Raw genomic sequence first — 17,568 nt, 5'->3', positions numbered from 1 at the left:
TCATGAAATTTGGACATATCTTGGAAGAGTTTAAAAAAATGGTTCAGGTCTGTTAAACAAAAACGTGGCCGCCAAGGGGCCATTTGTTGTTCATTCTTCATGAAATTTGGTTAGAATTTAACATTTGTTCCATTGATATTTTGGGCGGCAAAGAACAGGTCATTTCTTTTTATCTCAGTTGAGCGACTTTGGGCCTTTCAGGCCCTCTTGTTTTATATTTATCTTCCTCTTGGTGATTGTAATAGATCTTATAAAAAGTATGTTGCTTGTTCAAAATGTTGGCCTTTTTTTCTATTAACAAACGTTGAAGTCTCTTTACATGATAGGGAATACAGCAAACATGATTTGGCACAAGATACATAGCATTTGAATGCTAAATTAACAGCCTTAAGTTCAATTTCTCTTAGGAGACTACATGATCTTGACCACTGACTAAAACACATCAAAACTATGTGCATGATCAATTATTGATCATGTACTAATGTTGAAAGGGCTCACAGCAGTGATGGCTATTTCTAATGAACCAATTATTACTTGTATTTGAAAATATATAACAAACAGTATAGAAAGAACTTATTTATTTATTTTTTTAGAAATATCTTTACAAATATTGTAATTGTATATTCCTACACAACTCAGTTATTGAAACTGAAACAGACTTAAGATTAGAATGTTCAGATTTTGTTATTAAATCTTGGCTGCCTCGCCCTCTAAAAAAATCTATTGGTCCCTAGTAAATTATTGCATCATTGTTTTATAACAGTCTAAGAATCACTGGATAAGGTAAATAAATAGTATCAATATTAAGTATTATATCTGTTTGACACTTATTAAAAGTAGAGTGTGTGTATTCTTTTTTTTTTTAACTGACATTTATACATGTACAACAAAGTTAAGAAGTGTAGAGGTCATTACTTTAACTAAATGAAGCACATTTCATAATATTGCATACAAACATTTATAATACAAGAATACTCAATAGAGTCAAACAAAGTGAACAAGGAACCGTCGGAGACAGGTGATGCTCCCCAAAGTTGTTTTTTTTCACAATATTGCACTATATATTCAGATAAAAGGAAACGTCTTGAGGGCACAGTAGTTGGCGGACAAGAATTTTTTATATAAAATTTCAAAGGACCATAACTCTGTGAAAAATCATCCGACCAGAACCCGCTGATAATATGCACATCTCCTCTTGGTAGTGAAGATTCCCATAAAGTTTCATTGAATTCCAGTCATTAGTTGCTGAGAAATAGTCCGGACAAGAATTGCACTATATGTACAGTTAATGGAAAATTTCAAAGGGCCATAACTCTGTGAAAAATCATCCGACCAGAACCCGCTGATAATATGCACATCTCCTCTTGATAGTGAAGCTTCCCATAAAGTTTCATTGAATTCCGGTCATTAGTTGCTGAGAAATAGCCCGGACAAAAATTGGACGGACGGATGGACGGACGGACAGACAGACCAAGCGGCGACTGTATGCTGCCCCCAAAATTTTTAGGGGGAGCATAACAAATAAGCAGAACTATAAACTGAACAAAACGTGCAAAGTTTTATACACACAATCTTCTTTTAGGATATTAATATTGTTCAACAATATAAAATGCTTATATATAAACAAAATCTTGTCTTCGCAATCAGCACTATGCCTTGAGGACTGTTGACTGCATCTTGCTCTGAAATTATAGGAATAGAATACTTGGCCAGTGTACATCCCAATAAAAGTCTTAAAAAGATGCCTGAAGGGTAAGCAAACGTGTAAAAATGTGTTCAATGCAGAATTCAACCAGATCTTGTAGAAACAATCTAGTTCATAGGTTAAGTAGTTATTTGATTGTCACCAATTCATTCTCGTTTCCAATTTTTTTTTATGGAAAAGATCTCTGAACTGTGGAAGTAAAATACAAACATTTATATACATGGTGATAATAAAATGTTTAAGCATTTGGTATAATTTGTTTTTGCTAAGCACATTACGCAGAGTTTTAATATCTCAAAATAGCAATTGGTCGGTTATAACTTTTGTTGAGTATATATATAACTTAATCTACAGTTAAAGCTGGTGAAGCCTAGAGCTGTTAATGCCCTGCCTTTAAAGGTTTCGACAGTTAACAAGAGTTATGGCTCTTGCGCGGTACACTTCTCCTCAAAAACAGCTATAGATATTGGCCCGTGCTCTGTGAAAAAGGGGTTGAATGCATGCGTGTAAAGGGTCCTCCCAGATTAGCCAGTGCAGTCCGCACAGGCTAATCAGGGGCAACACTTTCCGCCTAAACTTGATTTTTGTTAAGATGAGACTTTCTTGAAACAAAAAATATCATAAAAGCGGAAAGTGTCGTCCCTGATTAGCCTGTGTAGACTGCACAGGCTAATCTGGGATTACACTTTATGCACTTGCATTAAACTCATTTTTCACAGAGCACGGCCCATGTATAAGGTATAATCTGAATACAGCTGACAGTATTCTTGATACGGCTGACCATAACTATTCACAAGAATTATAAAATTGCAATAATCTAAAAGCAAGGAAGCACTACATTTCTCCACATTGAGATGTATTTACTTATAAATGGTTTAAATGATAACTCATAGTTATTGAGATATGTCAAATAAAAAATTTTTTTTTTTTTTTTTTTGACCTTTGACCTTGAAGGATGACATTGACCTTGAACTTCCACCACTCAAAATGTGCAGCTTTATGAGAACGCCGCTTTGAATTATTTTTTTACCTTTGACCTTGAAGGATTACCTTGACCTTGAAGGATGACATTGACCTTGAACTTCCAACACTCAAAAGGTGCAGCTTTATGAGAACGTCGCTTTGATTTTTTAATATTTTTTTTACCTTTGACCTTGAAGGATTACCTTGACCTTGAAGGATGACCTTGACCTTGAACTTCCACCACTCAAAATGTGCAGCTTCATGAGAACGCCGCTTTGAATTTTTAAATTTTTTTGACCTTTGACCTTGAAGGATGACCTTGACCTTGAACTTCCACCACTCAAAATGTGCAGCTTCATGAGATACACATGCATGCCAAATATCAAGTTGCTATCTTCAATATTGAAAAAGTTATGGCCAATGTTAAAGTTTTCGGACGGACAGACACCATTTATTTGACATTTGACCTTGAAGGATGACCTTGACCTTCACCTTTTACCACTCAAAATGTTCAGCTCCATGAGATACACATGCATGCCAAATATCAAGTTGCTATCTTCAATATTGAAACAGTTAAGGCCAATGTTAAAGTTTTCGGACGGACAGACGCCATTTATTTGACATTTGACCTTGAAAGATGACCTTGACCTTTCACCACTCAAAATGTGCAGCTCCATGAGATACACATGCATGCCAAATATCAAGTTGCTATCTTCAATAGTGAAAAAGTTATGGCCAATGTTAAAGTTTTTTTCGGACGGTTGGACAGACTGACTGACATACTGACACACTTACACACTGACATACTGACGGACAGTTCAACTGCTATATGCCACCCTACCGGGGGCATAAAAAACAAGAGCTGTCTCCATAGGATGACATATGCCGCCGAAAAACACTTTGATAGAAGTTATGAGCATTTTTCGAAACCTAAACGCAGATTTCGAAACCTAAACGCGGACCCTAAGTTAATGGACAAAGGGGTCAAAATTTGTGTGCGTATGAAAAGGCCTTATACACATGCATACCAATATCAAGGTTACATCTGAAAAGACATAAAAGTTATGAGCATATTTCGAAACCTAAATGCAGATTTCGAAACCTAAACGCGGACTCTTAGTTCAAGGTCAAAGGGGTGAAAATTTGTGTGCGCTGTAAAGGCCTTGTCCATGTACACATGCATACCAAATGTGAAGGTTACATCTGAAGAGACATAGAAGTTATGAGCATTTTTCGAAACCTAAACGCAAAGTGTGACGAAAAGACAGACAGACGTTCCGATCACTATATGCCCTCCTTTGGGGGCATAATAAAAATGACAATTATTGCGCAATCAGTACACAGTTCACTCCCACCTTAGGTATTGCCCAATTACTGCACAGGGCTAAATTGTCTGTGAGAATTTATGCTTCAATCTCTGGTGCACGTACAGATAGGGCTTCTTGAACCGTCGACCGCACGTCTTGCAGGGATATCTGAAAAAATATGCAAGGGCTGGTATGAATTTATGTTTAATTATGTACCCCTAGTGTATATTTTAAATTCATAATTAAACTTTAATAATTTGTTTTGTTGTTACAGCCAAGGGTTCACTTCAGTTTTTGCAGCTGCAGGTGTATATTGTAATCTAACAATCGCAAACTTATATATGAACAAAGAAGGAAATCAACCATAGGTTATTCCGCAATAATTATGGGAGCACATTTCACGCATGCACTAAAACAAACAGTTAAGCCTCAGTGTGAAAATCTAAAGTTTTATCTTTGAATGTCAGGCAATAATGTAAAATAAATTAATCTCAGTATAATGTTTTCATATCTTCAATAGATCTATCGAGCAGAAACGTATTAAGACAAGTGTTCGTTTAAAGACACATTTGAACAACAAACAACCAATATACCTTAAAATGTTGATTTTAAAGCGGGTATATACGATTTTTTATATGTGTTTAATTGTAATTTATTGATAAAATATGTTACAATAACATAAAATGGGAAAGAAAAATTATACATTAAAGCCGAATTTCATAAAATGCAGCAAAGACAAATTAGCGCCCCGAGCCGATTGTGACGTACATATTTTCCTACAATAACCGAAGCATTCCTCTTTGTATTAGGATCGAAGTTAGTGTTCGTGTGTCGTATGAATAGATATCTTTGCGGGAATTCAAATAAACCGTTAAACTAAGTTTAGATTCACACCGTACATGTATGGTATACATGCTGGCGAATTCGGCTGTACAGCCGTTTTCAATTTCAGAATTAAATATCTGGCTTATTTCCCATTTTTCGACACATGTTCTTCTTAACTTTTATTTTAATTTATATTGAAATATATATATAATAATTTTTTACACATTTTATATAAATTCATAAATATTTGACAAAATCGTATATACCCGCTTTAAATGTTGATTTGCAAAGGAGGCACAAAAACTATATATGAGCCGTGCTCTACGATTACAGAGCTAATACATGAGCGTAAAGTATTGTCTCAGACTAGCATGTAAATTTCCCACAGGCTTATCTAAGACATTACTTTCCGTTTTTATGGAATTTTTCGTTTCAAGGAAGTCTCTTGTAAACGCAAAATCCAGTCTAGGCCAAAAGAGTTGTCCCTTATTATTCTTTGTTGAATGCAGATGCAATAAGCCCAGTTTTCCCAGATCGAGTCTCATATGCTAGGTTTACCATACCTCATATCACTTTTGGTTTTCTTTCCAAGGTTCCTGATTTGGAGTTTTGCAGAAATACTTGTAACTACCCCACTTCTCCTGGTCAAAGGTGAAGAGATAGAAAGTTCTTTTTCAACTTTGGTTGCTTTGCTGGTTGAACTGTAATCACTCTTCAACTGAGAACTGATTTCATACATGTCTGGGTTGTTGAAAACAGATGATTCTTCAGGGCGTTTTTTAATGAGATCAGCTTCACTAGCCTCCATTTGCATCGGCAAGTTGTCCAACAATAAATAGCCTCTCCCGTTGAATCTTGGTTTGTAAATTGTAGGACTGGTGTAGGTATCACTGCTGGGTACCAATTTCTTCACACTTTGTATTGTACCAGAGTGTTCCCCTTTGGGAGAAGTGTTCGTGGTAACACTGTCACATGTGTTTATTTCTACAGGCATTGAATGAAAATTGTTATTGAGATCAGATTTTGTTTTCTTTACACTATCTGCCGAGAATTCTGTGTGAAAGGGCGAAATCTTTCTTTTCGCGAATTTTTGCGGGATTCCAGTTCTAGGAACAAGCCTACTAATGTATTTGCAAAATTCAGTGTCATTTTCATGCATCAATCTTTCAAAAGCATCATCACATGTCTGTGACATTTCTTTGCTTTTTTTACAAGCTGATCTAGAATTCTCATAATAATACTGCAAAGACACATCAGAATCAGATGTTGAATTATTGTTGTTTACATTGGTATTGGTTGGTTCTGGTTTTATCCCAAATACGCTCCCAGGTTTAGCATTTGATGACAACGTACCAAGCAAATCACGCTTTCTGCATTTAGCCTGGTGTCCTATAACCAACTCCACAGAGGCAAACCTTTTACCACAAATGCACCGAATCATTCCACTGAAGTCACCGACAGAACCTTTCTGATCACATTTGAACTTCTTTAGATGTGAGCTCAGCATTTTATTATCTATGAGCATCGCCCCGCATACGCACTTCACCATGTCTTCTGGATGATCTCGAAGTTTGTGGTTTCTTAGCGACACTGGGTTTGCAAACCGCTTGAGTTGACCTTCCTCGAAGTAGCAAATCTTACATAGGTTTGTCATGTGATGTATTTTATTCATGTGCTTCAGAACGTCAGATCTGTTACCATAGGATACGGAACATATCAGACAAGGTAGTAACTCCACTTTCGTATATTCGACTTTGCTGTGAAGGCATTCATCTTTCACTGTGCATTCATGTATACAACTGCGCTCGTCCACTGGAGTAGTTATTTTGTAGGAAGATTTGATGTTACCTACATACTCATCATCATGTTCAACATTCTCTACGTTATTGTTTTCATCACATGTTGATTGCCTGGTTTCAAAACAATTTCCAGTGTCATAAATGTTATTAGAAACACACTGTTCTTTAAACCTCAGGCTGGACTGACTAAAATGTGTAGATGGAAATGAATTTTCGAGCAAGTTTGAGGCATATGTGGATGTTTCTACACCATACACTGTTTTTCTGTCACCCATTTTGAACAGTCTGAAATGAGATTGAACAATATATCAATACATTGATTTACCATTGAATGTGAACAATCGATCTTCTGACAATTATTTTGATCTCCCTAACACTCAATCTTCTGAACACTCCATTTACTGTGAACACTTCATTTACTTAACACTCAATCTACTGGTAACAATCGATCTACTAAACATTAATTTGATCTACTAAACACTCAATCTACTGAGAACACTTGATTTACTTAACACTCGATCTACTGGGAACAATGGATCTACTGAACATTAACTTGATTTACTAAACACTCAATCTACTGTGAACACTCGGTTTACTTAACACTCAATCTACTGTGAACAATGGATCTACTGAACATTAATTTGATCTACTAAACACTCAATCTACTATGAACATTCGATCTACTGAACACTCAATCTACTGTGAACAATCGATAAACTGAACACTTGGTTCAGAGATGGACAAATTTGGAATTATTCACTGTTATGTAAACTAACACATTTACATATTTTTTTGAAGAATTATTATTATTATGTTGTTGTTTTCATCAATATTTCACAGGGCCGGATCCAGAGAGGACATAACTGGGGGGCACACAATTTGTTCCATAAAACAAATGCGGGAAGGGGGGGCGGCGACAAGAAGTCAGTGTACAATGAACAGTCATATATTAAAGGGATCTTTTCACGCTTTGGTAAATTGACAAAATTGAAAAAAAGTTGTTTCAGATTCGCAAATTTTCGTTTTGGTTATGATATTTGTGAGGAAACAGTAATACTGAACATTTACCATGCTCTAATATAGCCATTATATGCATCTTTTGACGATTTTAAAACCTAAAAATTATAAAGCGTTGCAACGCGAAACGATTGAATAATTTGGAGAGTTCTGTTTTTGTCGTTAAATTTTGTGAAACTACGAAGATTGCTTATATAAGGTATAAAATACGTTAAGTATGTGTAATCAGCGGAATAGCTCAGTAGGCTAAAGCGTTTTTACTTCAGGACTCTGGCAGGACTCCAGGGGTCACTGGTTCGAAACCTGCTCCGGGCAATGTTCTTTTCCTTTTTCTAATTTTAGTCTTGAATTTTTACTGGAGCTTTTACGTGCCAATGTTTACATTTATCAATATAAAGCATTTAATGAATAAGTTAAAAAATGCCAAAATCTGTGAAAAGGCCCCTTTAATACGTTTACACTTAATATAGGTGATTTCAACATAAAGAAGTTAATATAAAACGCTGTCAGTTAAATAAGTATAATTTTTATTTAAAATTGTAATTGACATTAAACAGTACAACAAGTAACAAATACACTGTGGCTCCAAATGGTAGGGGGCTGGCAGCTAAATTTAACCACACTTGAGCTGGTAGGTGGACTCTAACAGCCATCTTCATGACGAGTTCTGAAAATAAAAAAGAGAAAGTATATAGAAATGTAAAATTCAGTTGAATTAACTATTCAAACATTTTATTTCAAAATATACATAAATACTGTTGGTTTGATCAATATTTCAATTACCATATTTTAAAAGAGCGTGATAAAATGTGAATATTATTAGTTAAAAATGCAAAAGCTGAAAAAGTGCACAAAACGTTTGATAAAATTCAATTTTAATGAAATTAATATCTAAAATGTGTATACAGATCGGAACAGCAATACACTGTATATCATTGTATGGGCTTTATTTATTGTACTATTAGTATAAAGAAATGTATAAAGAAATGTGTTAATAAATATACGCTCAATCTGTTTGTTCCTTTATTTCAATATTTTAGAGTTAAACATAAAACATACTGAATAAACTTAGCGCAATAAACGCATTATAATACATTTTTAAAAATAAATTCTTACCTTAGACTCGACAATTTTGGCTCAGAATCAGACTCTGGGTTTTTAAGATAGACCAAACAAGAAATATCTTTAAAAAAGATATACGGCGTTGATTGTGGTTGGAGTTTATGGAAGGTAAAGATTTAAATGAATGAGATCAAGGATAGCTAATATCTTTTTCTGTGCAGTTTTTAGCTGCATCAAACGCAGTACGGGATGTTACGCGGAGTTTTCGCGGCTTATTTTACATTATTACATATTGCTGGTCATAAACCTATAGATACAAAAAAGAAAACCAAAGTCAACCGGCCACATGCGAAGTCTCCGTACATATTTTAAATATGTATACGCGCGTTCTTCGAACAAACCTGTTTGAGTGGTTTATCGGGAATTGCTACGTGTATTTGATTCGATTATTAACAGTATCGAGAATCATCGCGCTCATTCTTAATACATTAGTCAATATGCTGCAATAATACATTAGTAAATATGATGGAATAATTCTTGTTAATTAATTAAAAATAATATTTATCATGGTATTGTTGAAAACACATTAAGAATCTATTATTGACATGCCATAAAATAATATCGCTGGATATCTTCATTTCACATCTTTCTGGTGGTAAAGAAAATTCCGGTTCACCTAGTTCACGCTATAGCGTCTTTATTATATAACTATTATATAACTGACCGCGAACTCCGAACAGCACAGAAGGTCTGACCTGTATATAAACTCTGACATTCAAACACACTAACCGCGAACTGACCCCTTATACCTCGCGGGTTGAAATGCAACACATTAAAGTGAGGCATCGCTTCCACTGCTCTTTATACTTTTACATATAACATTTTGACAGGAATATGGAAGTCAGTACTAAATATGAGAACATGGCCTTTAAGTACACAACGTTCTCGCGCTGAAAATCCTCTGAAAATAAAAGATGTACGCACAAACTGTATTGATGTCGAGATTGAGTGTAAAACTGTTCTATCTATAAAGCCTTTTTATTAGAGATAAAACTGTTTCATGCTGAACACGCAGTAAAACAGTGTTACAAAGACGCGGACATGTTTCCAATGTTCTAGTGGTATTATCAAATCAGCCAATGCAGTCAATGAAGTGTATTCATCTGTACTTGGCCGCGGGAAGTTTTATTTGAATTCTATTGGACGCTAACAAAGGTCAGGCTAAGGTGAAAAGCTGGCGTATACAGCTGACGCCGAAAAATCGATCCAGTGTTGTTGCCTTTCGCTTCATTTTTATGAAGACAATGCCGTGATACGCTGTATTATATACCGCAAGAAAAGTCTTCATATCTAATGTTCCCTTGTTTATTACATCTGACAGTACAGTGTTAATTGGTATACTTGCCATCCAAACAAGGTTGAGATCATCCAGACGCTTATTTAGTGTACATGACAGACGCTTAATGTTACCCAGACGCTTAAAATATCTGCCGAAAAGAAAGCATATCACACTAAAGAGATTCTTGCGACGGTGATAATCGAGTCTTAACGCACAACAGGTGACTCCCCTGTGGATAGTAGGCAGTAAGGTTGGAGGGGGCACATCTTCTGTCGGAAATCAGGTTAATCGGAACATCTGGCCAACTTTGTTTCACACAAACAACACTTACACGAAAAAATAGAAGGCTTTAGCGGCTGGGGGGGGGGGGGCACGTGTAAATCCGTGCCTGTTTCAAACAACATGTGGCACACTTTAATGTGGGAAAAACATGCAGCCACCAATAACTGAGTGCTTAAGCTGTGTGCCATTTTGAGAACTGAGGTTGGAGGCACAGAACAATATTTCCTTGTCCTTGAAGATTAAATTTTAATTTAACACACTTCATTATATCCTTGACACTGAATGGTCAACTCAAAGCGTACAGACATCTGTGAGCTCCCAAAAGTTATTTTACACCACACACAATACATTAAATCACAACAGAGTTAGGCTAGGTTGCTAAATACAGTTATGCTATTTATTTTCTTACAAATAAGGCTACTCCACTACTTTTACTTTTAACTGAAAACTTGCAATTTTATAAACAGAAAGAATGCTCGGAATCCATAGTCATTGTATCAATTGTAATTAACAACAATTAATAACAGTCATCAACAGGAACGTTTCTTGTAAATCAACTAATTCTTAAGACTTAACATCAAAGTTTAACAAAACCACTTACATTTGATAATCTTCAGATTTCGTTAAGAGAAAATACGTTTGTTTTTAACTTTTCATTGATTGCTTTCCTCGTGCATCACGCGCAAAAACATGTCACGTGCAATGTTCGGATTTACACATTATGATAGTTCAACACTTTTATGGGAAATAGTTCAATAGTGTGTAATAAAATGCAAAATCGCGTGAAAAAAAAACAAATAAAGAAAAAAAGCAACGTTATTGTATGTTACTATTCACGTTTCGAACATTTTAAAATATCCTAACTCACCGGCGATGCGGTATTTTTTATTGTTCCGCAAAATACACGTTTTTATCAAACGCTTGTTTCAAGGTGAAAGTCGTTTGCCTGACTTGTCAGCCGGCACAACAGCATATCCGAAATATTGTAGCCAAATAAAATAAACGATAAAAATGCCAACAGCGGTTGTTATAGGTGGTGGTATAAGCGGACTGTCATCTGCATATTACTTGAAGAAAAGTGCCAAATTTTCAAAGGTAAGTTGTATAACTCCATAAGTGTAAGATATTCGGACTACTTTATTTTTCGGACACTTGTCATCGCTTGCTATTATAATTAATATTGCACCAATGAATCGTCCTACACCACAAGAATCTAAATTTGTATTTTTGTTCATATGAATTGATCTTTGATATGGTAAAATTAGAAGCTGTTTATTATTAAGTTAAGCAAATAGTCTCATTTATAAGATGCTCAAAGAATTTAGAGATACTTTTTATATGGGCTAAATTCTTTGGAACGTCTCATCTTTGAAGGACCTTTTATGTGTTGGAAACCAAAAAGTTTAAATTTTCATCAATTTGCGTAAAATTGCAGAATAACATTACCAACTCATTCAGTTGAAATTCAGAAGTCCATTTTTACCTCAAATATCGTCGGTTCGAAGTTAGAAAGACATAAATTCTTCAGTTAAACTTCTGCTTAAATCGCAAAACAGTCACTGACCTGTAGCCATGTCTTGAAACTGATTTAAATATGAACCAATCAGAAAAAGGCATTACGGTGTCACGTGTACGCGTAATTTTATTTAACATGAGCTTTTAACACCGACTTTTACCTAACTAGATCTAGTATGCTAATCTTTGTCGATTAAATAAGCACATGTTCAAAACAGATATTGTGCAGTTTCTATTCTCTCTTCTAAGTTTCAGCAAGTTTTTATGCATGTCTTTTTTCGCACCTCTGTCTGTGTTGTTTTATGTACTTACATTGTACGTTACATAGGAGGGTATACTGTACGATCTGTATTGATATTATTTATGTACAGTATAAAAATAAAAGATGTAATTTATTTCAGAACATTTTAATTGTCAATTTAGAAAAAAACAATGCTTAATTAATTCCAGAGAAGTATAACATCGGTTTACCATGTAACGCTCTGCAACACAACAGACGAACGCAAACTGTATTTTACGCTTTTTATTCTTCCACATTTAAACCAGATGCTTTACATCGAGGTCATGTTATTGATTTATATCTACACAGCGAGCGAATCGAGAGATATTGAAAAATTGAATAGTGGTTGGATTTTAATTGCTCAGGCGTGCACAATTCAAAGTGTCATTACATAATTTTTACGGAACATTATCGAGAAATGAATTATCTACACAGGTGTGTAAATATTATTGCAATCCGTTGATATTAAGTGTCTTATATCGGGGCTTGAATGTTGCGCACAAAATCCTTGCGCAACAATATAGACAAAGAAGGAAAAGAGTCCAACACATTTTAAATGCCAGCCCGGTTGGATGCTCCAAATATTACCAATATATAAAGTAGCTTAATATTTGAGAGCGTCAACAAGTTGGACTAGTTAAGCAAACTGCTGCAAAGTAATGTTTGTTCTATAACTGACAAATATTATAGAGTACAGATTTCTTGAGTATCATTCTTCTTAACCATTTAAGGAAAGCGACGGATAAACTTCAAAAACACATACATTTAACTGCATGGCAGCCTACAGACATTATCCTTTGCATTCAACCTAAAAGACATGACGATGTTTCAGCACACTATTGCGGACATTGTCATTTTGAAATTTCAAACAGTGTAAATATTCAACATCGTTATCGACTTAGGTAACATCAAATATCACGATGAGCAGACGATTGGTGTACTGCTGATAACCTAATGTTTTTCCCTTTTTGCATGGTGCTGTGCCACGCCGCCTTTCTTAAGCTTCACTCTGCCCATTTTCAAATGCAAAAGCCGCCATGTGCCCTTATTGATATATCTTAATTGCTCCTTTACCAAACTTCTAAGTCGACAAGTATTATGTTTGGCCCCAAGGATGCTAAGATGCCCACGGTTGTGAATTAGCCAGGAGTGAATAACACCGTTTCAATATTATATTATTTCAGTGGCTTTGACATACCAAGCACACTAATCGGTCTGTAATGTGTACTTCTCTACGTTTTATGATGAAAACCAAGTGTAATCGTCATGGAAATTGTGCATTTAATGCGTAATACTGTTATATCAAAACATATTTCTACATGTAATTTTAATTAAAAAAACAGACAAGTTGTATTTTTATTGTTATGGTCTTTAAGATAATTAATTATTGAAACAATTACTGTATCGTATACTAATTAAATAATATGCAAAGCGCAATTAGGCGGACATATACGATTTTGCATCGCTGTGCGCACCTGTCGCTTATGTCATTTTAACATGATAGTGGACAATACAGAAAATAAATGTGGCTCTTGGCAAAAATGGTAAATAACGATCAAATTAACGATGGACATCATAATGTTTTGGGGGATTAATGAAATGTCCTGTGATTATTAACAATGCATAAAACATTTTAGATACCAACAACTTAATTATTAGTAATTACTCAGTGGATGTATGTCAGGGAAACGAGTGTTTGCAAATTACTGAATTAGCGTTCATTTAAACTTATTAATCAATTACCCGATTGGCTTGATACTTCACATGTGTATTGGCTTCAGACAGTAGATTTCCCCTATTAAAATTGGGGTCACTAGATCAAAGGTCAAGGTCACTGATACACATTAAGAGTACAATCGTTTCCGATCAATAACTCATCAACTGATTCACCGATTGGCTTGATATTTATGTGCATTGGCCTTGGGAAGTAGATGACTCCTCTTGAAATTTGAGTCACTAGGTCAAAGGTCAAGGTCACTCTTGCACATTTAAGTGTGAAATCATTTCCCATCAATAACTCGTCAACTGATTCACCGATAGACTTGATTCTTCACAAGTGCATTGGCCTTGGACAGTAGATGACCCTTATTGAAATTGGGGTCACTAGGTCAAAGGTCAAGGTCACTGTTAAACATTGGCCTTGCACAGTAGATGACCCCTATTAAAATTGGGGTCACTCGGTCAAAGGTCATGATCACTGGCACAATAAGTGCAAAAAGCGTTTCTGATCAATCACTCGTCAACAAATCGACCGATTGGCTTATACGTCCCATGCGCATTGGCCTTGGACAGTAAATGACCTCTATCAAAATTGGAGTGACTAGGTCAAAGGTCAAGGTCACTGTCACAATTTATGTTAAAATTGTTTTGGATCAATAACTCATCAACGTATGGACCGATTGGCTTGATACTAAACATGCGCATGGGCCTTGGACAGTAGATGACCCCTATTGAAATTTGAATCACTAGTTCAAAGCCATGTTTGAAAGGGCATATGTCTCCGACCACGGAACACTTGTTATTCTTGAGTCCTCAAACAGAGTTGGTGGTTGGAATAAAACAGTTATTTCTTAAGGTGGTGCTAAAAAAATTTCCAGGATGGCTCTATATAAAACTAAGCATTTGAGCAAGCCCATTTGCAGGGCATATGGACTTGTGCTATTTTTGATAACTGCTTTTATAACAATAGAAAACATAATTATGTTATAAAATATTAAAAGGGTTTATTTTACCTTTTTTCAGATAATTATTCTTGAGGCCTCGAATCGAGTTGGTGGTTGGATTAAAACAGTAACGTCTGAAGGTGGAGCCAAAATGGAGCTGGGTCCCAGGAGTCTGAGAGCCACTGGCATACCAGCTGGTTTCAACAGCCTCTGTTTAATTGAAGATCTTGGTCTGTCTAAGGATGTGATTCACGTATCTAGGCATGAACCGGCAGCGCAGAATCGATTTATTTATGCAAAAGGAGCATTACACAAGCTTCCAAATAAGTTTTCAGCTTTCTTCAAGAAGCAGGCACCGTTTTCAGCACCTCTGTTTCTGCATTCATTTCGAGATATTTTAACAAAGCCGTCAGAACTCGAGGATGAATCAGTGTACGACTTTGTCACTCGGAGGTTTCATGCCGAGCTTGCAGAGTTTGCGGTCGATCCTTTGTGCAGAGGCATATTTGCTGGCGACTGTAGAAAACTTAGCTTGCACTCGTGTTTTCCATTATTAAGAGAGGCGGAAAAAGTTGGTGGAGGGCCTGTCATTAAAGGGTTGCTTAAGATTAGTAGACGCCCAATTCCACCTAGGAGACAATCCACCTTGTTTGATACCATGAGAAAGGAGACCTGGTCAGCGTTTTCGTTCCGCCAAGGTCTTCAAACCTTACCAGAAACTTTGAGAGATTCTCTTACATCTTCGCAAGGGGTTGAATTAGTCCTTGACACACCTTGCTCTGAAGTGATGTTTGATGATGGCAAAGCAAAGATTGTTATAAATGGGGAAACTTTGGATGCTGACCATGTAGTGTCCAGTATTTTCGCTCCAGATTTTGCAAGTCTCTTGAATCAAGAACAGCAGAATTTGAAGGAGAATTTGAGTAAAATTTCTGCAGTGAATGCTGTGGTGGTTTGTGTTGAGTTTGATGGACAAGTTGTACCTCCCACACCGGGGTTTGGACATCTGTTGCCCTCAAGCGAGGACAAGGCGGTGCTTGGGGTTATATACGACTCCTGTACATTTCCCACCCATGATCGGACTGACAGGCCTGGGAGCAGGTATCCTGGGTTTTTGCTTTGTATAATTTGCATGACCCCATGGATTTGGGGGCATTAAATGTTGCACTTGTCTGTCCTTAAATACGTGCCAAAGCTTGTGTGTTGAATACCTTAATTTGCTGAGTGGATTACACTCAAACTTCACAGCCAAATGACCATACTTGTTAGCTAGACTATTATATATGAAATATATATAGTGGAGCTATCCTACTCACCCCGGCGTCGGCGTTTCCGTTTCCGTGCAAATGTTAAATTTTTCGTACTACCTCGAATATTTTCAATGTCCCTTTACAAATTGCTTTTATATTTTGCATACTTGTTTACCATCATGACCCCAACCTTTAAACAAGAGCATACAACTGTATCAAGCATTTTGACAGAGTTATGGCCCCTTTTATACTTAGAATGTGCATATTATTGATAAATCTATGTTAAAGTTTGCGTACTACCCCAAATATTTCCTGTGTCCCTTGACATATTGCTTTCATTTTTTGCATACTTGTTTATCATCATGACCCCAACCTACAAACAAGAGCAGACAACTGTATCAAGCATTTTTTTTTGACAGAATTATTGCCCCTTTTATACTTAGAATATGCATATTATTGATAAATCTATGTTAAAGTTTTTGTACTACCCCAAATATTTCTCGTGTCCCTTGACATATTGCTTTCATATTTTGCATACTTGTTTACCAACATGGATTCAACCCAAACAAAACTCCACGCCCCAACCCCAAATCCCTGCCCCCCACCCCCAACTCCCGTCCCAAACTTTTTTTTTTCCTTTTTTTTTTAAAGATCGTCTAATAAATGACCACACCCCACATTATACCCCCCTCTCAACCCTCCCAAAAACAATGAAAAATTATTTGTATTTTCCTTTTTTTATTTCTGAAAGATCGTCTCATAAATTATGAACAATTTCCCCATGATGGCTTACGTTATATCGTCAAGCACTTGAATAGTCTCTTGTTTGATGATCATAATAAAGGTAATTTTGGTAGCAACGTTTTTTGGCAGAATTATGGTCTTTTGTGTGCTTTTCTGCTGTATAAACTATAGTTGCCTGAAATTTTGTTTAAATGTGTAGATGATCATAAAGACAGAAATTTTGGCTGCTATGAGTTTTTGCTGAATAATGGCCCTTTGTCTAACTCTTTGCCTGCAGTAGAATATATGGTGGATTTGTCTCAGTCCAAGCATGTGATGTGGGGGTATCAATGTTATTGAAAAATGTGTAGTTTATTTAATGTTTATACATTTGGGCCATGCTCTGACAAATGGGGGTTTAATGAATGTGCAAAGTGTTGTCTGCACAGGCTAATCAGGGACAACACTTTCCACCTAAACTAGATTGTTGCTAAGAAGAGACTTTCTTAAAACAAAATATATCATAAAAAGGAAAAAGTGTCATCCCTGATTAGCCTGTGCCTGCCGCACAGGCTAATCTGGGACAACACTTAATGCGAATGCATTAAACCCCCTTTGCACAGAGAACTGCCCATTTATAACTTGTACTTCAGGGAAATGTATTACTTTTTTTTACACCGATTGTTAACATTACCTTACCTGGAACAAAAAATTTGCTTTTCATTAACTTTTTAAAGAAACATATTACCAGTGTTGTTATTAACAAATCTTTAAATACACCAATAGCAGAAACTTTTCATATTCAGTCAGTCAAATCATACCTTAAAAGTGAACATCC

General features: G+C 35.9%; 2 protein-coding genes across 5 annotated transcripts in view; one reads left to right on the top strand and one right to left on the bottom strand.

The window, feature by feature from the left end:
- Window positions 1-565: 565 nt before the first annotated feature.
- Window positions 566-11,008, bottom strand: LOC127840068 (uncharacterized). The gene is made up of 4 exons (XM_052368463.1): window positions 10,901-11,008; window positions 5,364-6,884; window positions 4,024-4,143; window positions 566-1,682 (listed from the first exon to the last, which is right to left on the bottom strand). Exons 2-3 carry the CDS (start codon window positions 6,872-6,874, stop codon window positions 4,053-4,055), a joined length of 1,602 nt encoding a protein of 533 aa, XP_052224423.1. The 5' UTR covers window positions 6,875-6,884; window positions 10,901-11,008; the 3' UTR covers window positions 566-1,682; window positions 4,024-4,052.
- The window catches only part of LOC127840070 (protoporphyrinogen oxidase-like), a 190,672-nt gene continuing 178,595 nt past the window's right edge, over window positions 5,492-17,568 (top strand). For 3 of the 4 annotated variants that reach the window (XM_052368469.1, XM_052368468.1, XM_052368467.1), the window contains exons 1-2: window positions 11,195-11,394; window positions 14,837-15,858. In XM_052368469.1, coding sequence (XP_052224429.1) covers window positions 11,311-11,394; window positions 14,837-15,858 — 1,106 coding nt within the window. In that variant the 5' untranslated portion in view covers window positions 11,195-11,310. Of the gene's footprint in view, window positions 5,617-11,194; window positions 11,395-14,836; window positions 15,859-17,568 lie in introns of those variants that run through there. The other variant, XM_052368470.1, reaches the window with a different exon arrangement.

Source organism: Dreissena polymorpha, chromosome 7, assembly GCF_020536995.1.
Source record: "Dreissena polymorpha isolate Duluth1 chromosome 7, UMN_Dpol_1.0, whole genome shotgun sequence".
NCBI lineage: Eukaryota > Metazoa > Mollusca > Bivalvia > Myida > Dreissenidae > Dreissena > Dreissena polymorpha.
The sequence above is the reverse complement of the archived record's forward strand: the minus strand, read 5'-3'. Positions and strand labels throughout refer to the sequence as shown.